Source organism: Etheostoma spectabile, chromosome 23 (assembly GCF_008692095.1).
Source record: "Etheostoma spectabile isolate EspeVRDwgs_2016 chromosome 23, UIUC_Espe_1.0, whole genome shotgun sequence".
NCBI classification, from domain to species: Eukaryota; Metazoa; Chordata; class Actinopteri; order Perciformes; family Percidae; genus Etheostoma; species Etheostoma spectabile.
In genome coordinates, this window is record NC_045755.1 from 3900995 (window position 1) to 3909409 (window position 8415).

The 8415-nt window shown below is 37.7% G+C and overlaps 2 protein-coding genes and 1 long non-coding RNA gene across 3 annotated transcripts in view; all 3 read right to left on the bottom strand.

The window, feature by feature from the left end:
• The window catches only part of plxnc1 (plexin C1), a 55720-nt gene extending 55143 nt beyond the window's left edge, over positions 1-577 (bottom strand). The window contains exon 1 of the mRNA XM_032505812.1: positions 1-577. This exon is cut by the window's left edge and continues 168 nt beyond it. Coding sequence (XP_032361703.1) covers positions 1-393 — 393 coding nt within the window. The 5' untranslated portion in view covers positions 394-577.
• Positions 578-6993: 6416 nt separating this feature from the next.
• Positions 6994-8102, bottom strand: LOC116672819 (uncharacterized). The gene is made up of 2 exons (XR_004327637.1): positions 8008-8102; positions 6994-7120 (listed from the first exon to the last, which is right to left on the bottom strand). It is a non-coding gene; the product is annotated as an uncharacterized LOC116672819 (long non-coding RNA).
• Positions 8103-8123: 21 nt separating this feature from the next.
• The window catches only part of LOC116673460 (plexin-C1-like), a 6776-nt gene continuing 6484 nt past the window's right edge, over positions 8124-8415 (bottom strand). The window contains exon 8 of the mRNA XM_032505814.1: positions 8124-8129. Coding sequence (XP_032361705.1) covers positions 8124-8129 — 6 coding nt within the window. The remainder of the gene's footprint in view (positions 8130-8415) is intronic.

Below are 8415 nucleotides of genomic sequence, written 5' to 3' on the forward strand. Positions count from 1 at the left end.
CGCATGCTGCACATTAGAAATGTTGTTCAGGTCCAGCACCTCACAGTAACCACACTCGATCACACCGCAGCTGATCAGAGTTTCATTCTCAACAAAAGGCAACAACAAGTTGACATTGAAAGTCGCGTTCCGCTCATCCGTCTCAGAAACCCGGGAAAAGTGCGCATCGCCCGTCTGATACCCACCCTTCAGGATTCCTCTCTGAGTCACACTCTGGACCAGAGTCAGGTCGTGGCTCAGCTGGTACAGCGTCTCCGCTGTAGCGATGTAAACCGTGTTGGTGGCCACAGCGAAGTGGCGGATGTCTCCATCGAAAGTGAAGGCTCCATTCTCCTCCAGGCACCGAGCCGGTTCTCCCCAGAGAATGAACAACAGAGCCGGCAGCAGGATCATCTTCTTGCAGTGATGACAGCAAAATGCTCACACACAGACGGACTTCATGGCACTCTGCTCTCCTCCACAGAGCCACTGGTGTCGTGCGTAAAAGCGCAGCGCGCGGCTGTTAAAAAGAGAAGTGCTGAAAGTGGGAGGGAGCGCGCGCCTAGCGAAACCGAAAACAAAACTTACAAATAGTTCTGATATGATTTAGAAACATTACTGTTTGAAACAGCTGTATTTATCCCACATCTACCACTTTTTCAAACCAAGTCTATACCGTTTTATTCTAACTACAGAACCCGTGTGTTCAGTGATGTGAGTTCCGGACGGTCTCCAGCTGAATGAAAAACGTTTGATTAATACACGTTCATCACATGATATCTACCTTAAGAACCAAAAGCCGGGGAAATATACCAACTAATCAAGCAACAGGGAGTTCTGATTGGGCCGCTATGTTATAAATCGGTATATTAGTACGGCCCCTAACCATAATGTAGGCCTCCATATGGCACATGTGATTCTCAGCATCTACGTGTCACCCCCGTTTAGCAGAGTGACAGCGGGCTACAGTATGATCCAGTGTCGGTTACGCAGAATTATCATTACCTGCATGATGAAACTACCGTACCGCAAAGATCATATCCAGTGTTTTCTGGGTGAGGGGGACACCTAGTGTCAGCTTTGGAAAGTTCTTTCAGTTGAATGTCATTAAACAGTTGAAAGCAAATATAGATGCGACACTATTGTTGGAATCACTGGTTGCCACATTGACTGTGACAACCAGACAGATGGGATGTTTTGTTTACTACATATGTATGAGACTGTCCTACATCACAAAAATGCGATAAAAAGAATGGACTCTTGCTTTTGCACACCATAAAAAACGAGAAATCCGTCATATCAACGAGCAATGTTTTTTTTCCCTTCACTAACAGACTTACGTTTTTGAATGTGTCTTCGTGTCATCTGGCTGCTTGAAGATGGTTCGTAAAGGATCTTGCATGCAGGCGTGGATTTTCCAGTTAAAAAGGGTAGCTCAGCCTACATTTGATAAATATTATTTTACAATTGTGTCGCTACCGTTTAGCTCTAATTAGGGGGATTGATCCCACCTGGGTCACCAATGCCAGAGTTCCTCCCTGATTGGCCAAAGACAGCATGTGACAGTGTTTGTCTACTGTGGAGGTTTTTTCCCCATCACTAATTGTTTGCAAATAAACTTAATAAAATTATGTATTTCTCATATTTGTGGCCGGCCTGGATACTTTTTTGGAAACGCTTTAGATTACAGCCCGCAATGTAGGCTACCAATGCTAATACGATAGGTACTGGGGAACAAGATATGAAGGTATAAGGAATAAGGGAGTAACAACTGGATTCTTACAAAAAACTACAGCTTACTGTAGTTTTTTTTTAACCTACTAGGTACTTATACTGCAGTTATTTTTAACTCATACCAGGTTGCCTACCTAAAGTGTAATTTATTTTTTTACCTACTGAGGGTACCTTTTCTTATACTGTAACCTTGTTATTTTTCGAGGAGACCTATAGCCTACAGCCTAATTATATTTTACCTGGGTACTGATACTGTAGTTATTTTTTTTTTTTTTACCTATGGGCTACCTATTCTAATATTACAGGGTAAATGCACTGAGCAATATTCTGGACATTTACATGGAATTTAGAGATAAATTATACTGCAGGCCCTAGTTATGATAGTGGCTTGCTGTTAGCTGACTGGGGGCTAACTATGATTAGCTCTATGTCCCGGGGTTGTGTTCAGCTGTCATCCCGACTGAAGTCTATCTTGGCGCCGGGGTGGTGAGGCAGACCGACCGGGTGTGCTAGCTGGCTCAATTAGCATTCTATTAGACCATCTATGTGAGTCGAGTGCAGATTTGGGTCGCGCATGCTCTTTATTTGTGTGCAAATTTTACAAACATGTTATACAATGTTTAAACAATTTGGCATCATGAATAAAAAGTTGTTCATTTCCATCCAAGGAACATTATAATCTTATTTGGGGAAAACAAAAACAAAATAGATAAGTAAATATACATTATATATATATATATATATATATATATAATACACTGTATATAATATATATATATATATATATATATAATATAATGTATAGGTTAAGGAAGTCATTTAGAACAAAAAAAAGGTAGAAAATGAAAAATACATAGACAAGATGAAATGGAATGAAGGCTATATAATCATAATTCCTTAAAAAGAATCCGAAGTACATCAGCTATATTGATAGTTTTCTTATTATTAATAATTTGGATAGACTCAAAAAAGTTCAGGAAATTCTTAAGTGAGTAAAAGCTGGCCGAGATTTTGCAAAGTTTACTTCATGGATACGAAATTTGCAAAATTTGAAATTGAAATTTTATAATTGATATTTCCCAACTATTGTGCAGTATTGTGAATAGTAAATCTTTGAATTTTTTGGGGATAACAAATTTGAATGGCAGAAGCCGTGTTTTTCCCAGTGAATGTTAACATATAAAGAGTTCCAAACTAATTTTCCCCGTGGAGGGATTTTCCTTTTGCTGTAGAAGTAATTCCTTAGGTTTTTTGTACATTTATGACTTTTAATATTTATTCCATCAACAAAGAAAGTCAGATCCAATTTCTTGTCTCTCAGAATGACATTTCATTAGTTGAAGAAGTCCACTAGAGCATTTATTACCATTGGGTATTCTTTGTGGGTGATGGGAAAGATTTTAGATCCAAGAAATTCCTCATAATGAAGAAATCGAGCTTCATCATTTTGTAAGTCTGCAAGAAAAATACTATTCCTCTCAACACAATGTTGTAGATATAAAGACTTATTCTTTCTGGTTATGAACTCATTGTTCCATATAATAGTTCTGTGAGGAGAAAAATTATGTATAAAGCATAATTCTGCAGAACCTGCTGATGAAATTTAGATAACTTTTGTGTAACTTGATTTCATCATAACTGCATTGTAATACAAATTGGAGGCCTCCCATTTTTCCAAAAATGGACTATGGAATGAAGTACCAAATTGATTCTGGAGCTTTTAAACATTCTTTTAGCTATTCAATTCTAAAAAGGTATTGTTCACATCCATGAAGTCTAATATTTCCATGCCACCTGCATTTCTCATGGCTGCTAAAATCTCCTTTTTTTAAAAAAACAGTGGCATTTGTTTTTCCAAATAAAATTAAAATTTAATTATTTCTTTACAGAAAGATTGATGGATAGCCAGAGATTGGGTAGGGTAAATAAATCTAGAGATACCGTCTGCTTTACTCAGAAGAACTGACATGGACAGATCTCTCTGAAACCACATTTTAAATATATTTTTAGTTTTTTGTATTTTGGGCTTCTTTTCTTTTTAGATCTTTAGATATTTAATATTATTTTTCACTGGTATATCACACATAAGCGTTTCATCAGTGTTAGACAGACATAGAATTTCACACTTTGAAACGTTTAGTCTTAAACCTGATGCCAGCGAGAAGAAATGTATTTCTTTGATTGAGTTTTCAATTTGTTGTTTATCCTTTAAAAAAAGAACTGTGTCATGAGCTAGTTGAGAAATTTTGATCTTTTTCAAAAATCCTTAATCTTTGTAATTTATTACAGTGTAAAATATGTTTTGAGAGCATTTCAACAACAATGAGAAACAGAAATGTAGAACAAGGCCATGTTTGCTGGACTGATCTATAAACTGGAAAGCTTTCGGTGTTATTTGGATATAGCATGACACTACCGAACTACTGATCTTTTTATAAAGCATTTTAACACCAGAGATAAAATTTTCACCAAAACCAAAAGTTTGAAGTGACCTAAAGATGAATTGATGCTCTACTGTGTCAAATGCCTAATGAAAATCCAGCGATAATATCACAGCGCCAGATTCCACATATTCACAGTAATCTATGTGATCAAGAATAACACTAATGTTACAGCTTATATGCTGATTATACATAAAACCAGTTTGAGTTTCATTTATGAATTTGAGAGAGAAATTTTTGAAAATGAGAGTCAAGTCAGACCAGCTCTGGTCCAGTGCAGATGTGAGTTGTGCATGCTCATATTTAAACGGTTTAAAAAGGAATAATGTGTCATAGCCTACTAAAATTTGTGGAATCCATGAAATAATAAACTTTTCTCATTACAAACAATAACAGAAGATGGACAAATAGAGTCTTTAAACGCTTCAGATGTAAGGTTATTCGCTGTCAAAGTGACACCACAATGAATGGCCGTCAGTGGAATGCTGAGGCAGGAGTTTGCCTGTTAGCCTTAGAAACTCCCCGTAGGAGGTACGCTTTCTGGATGCTTGCTTAGCCACTTGGTTTTGACGGAAGTTAGCAAGTGCCAAAGTAAGAAAAAATTGAGATATTTAGTACAAAAGGGATTAAATACACACAGTTTTAAGAAAACATCTACAAGAACAAACAAAAAAACAGATTATTATTATGCTGGACTGTGCCAAAGGTCATATAACTTTACATCACTCTCAAGTAAATATGAAGTTATAGCCAGTAGTAACAATTGTAACAATATTTTAAACTTTTTTAGCAAATAAAAAACTGAAAAGTGGTGCGTGCAAACTCTTCCGGTCCCCTTTACTTTCAGTGCAGCAAACTCACTCCAGAAGTTCAGCAGGATCTCTGAATGAGCCATGTTGTCCTAAATGACTGATGATGATAAATAGAATCCACCTGTGTGTGATCAAGTCTCTGTAATAATGCACCTGCTCTGTGATAGTCTCAGGGTTCTGTTAAGCGCAGAGCGCTCATGAAGACCAAGGAACACACCAGGCTCCGCAATACTGTTGTGAGAAGTTTAAAGCCGATTTGGATACAAAAAGATTTCCCAAGCTTAAACATCCCAAGGAGCACTGTGCAAGCGATCATTTTGAAATGGAAGAGTATCAGACCACTGCAAATCTACCAGACCTGGCGGTCCCTGTAAACTTTCACGCAGACAGGAGAAGACTGATCAGAGATGCAGCCAAGAGGCCCATGATCACTCTGGATGAACTGCAGAGAACTACAGCTGAGTGGGAGAGTCTGTCCATAGGACAACAATCAGTCGTACATGCACAAATCTGGCCTTCATGGAGAGTGGCAAGAAGAAAGCCATTTCTCAAAGACCTCATAAAAGTCTCGTCTAAAGTTTGCCACAGCCACCTGGAGACACACCAAACATGTGGAAGAAGTGCTCTGGTCTAATGAACCAAAATCGGACTTTTTGGTCACAATGCAAAACGATAGGTTTGGCGTAAAAGCAACACAGCTCATCACCCTCAACACACATCCCCACTGTCAAACATGGTGTGGCAGCATCATGGTTTGGGCCTGCTTTTCTTCAGCAGGGACAGGGAAGATGGTTGCAGCCAAATACAGGACCATTCTGGGTGAAAACCTGTTGGAGTCTGCAAAAGACCTGAAACTGGGACGGAGATTTATCTTCCAACAAGACAATGATCCCAAACATACAGCAAAATCAAAGGAATGGTTCACAAATAAACGTCTCCAGGTGTTAGAATGGCCAAGTCAAAGTCCAGACCTGAATCCAATGGAGAATCTGTGGAAAGAACTGAAAACTGCTGTTCACAAACGCTCTCCATCCAACCTCACTGAGCTCCAGCTGTTTTGCAAGGAAGAATGGGCAAGAATTTCAGTCTCTCGATGTGCAAAACTGATACAGACATACCCCAAGCGACTTGCAGCTGTAATCGCAGCAAAAGGTGGCTCTACAAAGTATTAATGCAAGGGGGCCCAATCATTTTGCACGCACCACTTTTCAGTTTTTTATTTGCTAAAAAAGTTTAAAATATCCAATAGATTTTGTTCCACTTCACAATTGTGTCCCACTTGTTGGTGATTCTTCACAAAAAATAACAATTGTATATCTTTATGTTTGAAGCCTGAAATGTGTCAAAAGGTTGAAAAGTTCAAGGGGGCCGAATACTTTCACAAGGCACTGTAAGTTATATTAAATCCATTTCCCCAAATCAGTTTGTTTTCAATCGAATTCAGACCGTATATTAATGTTTTTTTATTCATCTCTTGGAGTAAGCTTCCAAGTTTCTCAAATTTTCAATTCAAATGTTCAACTCATTATTTCAAATCATACACCTTAGGTAACACCCGGAAAAAACATAACATTTAAGGGAAAAAAAACACAGGTACAATTTAAAACATAACTGAGAAGAGGGTCTAATGGAAATATGATTAACATAGAAATGAAATAAGGGGACTTTGTGGACTAGACTGTAGAGGTTTAAGACACTGGCCATTTTAATGCAATGTCCCCAGTTTGAGTCTCTCTAATACACTCAATACCTACAATATACAATACGATAAAAAATCCTAAAGTACCCTTTAATTACCCAAGTAAACAGCCCTAAACCCTTGTTGATGTGCCAGGTCACACATTTGAATGATTGTGACCAAGATACAACTACACCTGAGTTAAATATTAAAAGGGGTTATAAGATACTGAAAAATGCTGGACGCCCTCTTACACTCCCTGTATAGTTATAGTTGATGCTCACTACATCATTTTGAGGTAGCTTTCCTCTACATCATTTTGGGACCAAAGATTGAACTTTAAACCAGAAGAATAAAAAGTGTAATGTCTATTTTGATAATGGAGAAGAAAAAAATTCACAAGGTTTGGCGTAATGGTCCCAGCTTGTTCTTTTTAGGAGGGAGCTTCCGTTGCCATAGACAGATAGTCACCAATGCTGAAAGACAAACAATTACAGTTTGATTATTTTTTAACAGTTTAACTTTTTTCCTCTTCTGATTTAAATGTCAGATAAATGGCATTTAATCCATAAAATGGCAACAAAAACGGAAATATCTGGTGTTTGACCTAGATGGGTTTTAAGGCCACCACCAGTGATTTTGGATTGAACCCGCAAAGGTGGATATTTTGGATTAATTTTCAATATCTAGAGCATTTTTCTCCGGGAGATAATCAACGTATATCCTGTTCCCGTATTGCTCCAGTCTTGTTCTAGTTTTGTGTGGCCAGCCCTTTTTTTGACAACTCTTATCTGCAAACTTTCTGCCTTAGCCGATTGGCTTTACTTGCAGAAACAGACTCTCCTCACATTGCTCCTTGTTATTAGCTATGAGGTAAAGACTGTTTCTACTCTTTCCTTCCAGTACTACACATTTGAGTCAGGGTCAGTCAGTTTGTAATTTTTTTACCACTTACGGGTGCCTAGATTCTATTGAATGGTAGAAAGTGGTAGAAAACCAGCATTGACCACACATAATCATCATCAGAAATTGTTACAATAATTGGTTACACTTCACTTGAAGACATCTACATAAGAGTGACTTGACACTGTCATGAACGTGTCATAAACATTATCAAGTCAAACGTTATGACATAAAATTCTTCAATTAACTCATTTGGTTTTGTCATGACAAGTTATGGTTAGGGTTCATGTGTTCATGACAGTGTCATGCCACTCTTATGTAGATACCTTCAAGTAAAGTGTTACCCAATAATTCAAGTTGAGGTTTTCACATAAACAGCCAGAGTTGAACTGATGCAATAAATCCAGCCTTCATCATACATTTATCACAGTATTATATCAAGCCTACTTAGTGTACTTACCTGCAATAATACAGGGTATCAGCAGAAAACGCAATATCGTAAGGACCCGATGTACTAAAGATGGAGGTCCAAGTGTTACTATCTTGTCACCATACCTTATCTGGAAAACAATACAGTCACAGCTATTAGAAAAGGAATTTTAAACTGGTACTGATATTCACTATGTGTTTAATTACTACTTTGAGCCATTGCGAGAAAACTAATATTCTTCTGAGGACTTTGCTGTGATAAACTATAATATGGTGCTGTGACCCACCTTTATTCTGTCTACAATCACAATAAAGTTTCTGTTGCATTTCTGTATGTAAATTTGAATGAAAGATTTACTTTTAAGTGCTGAAACGTAGCATCACGTGTCCATTGAATCTCACAGATGAAAAAGTCAGTCTCATTACTGGTTTCTTTGGC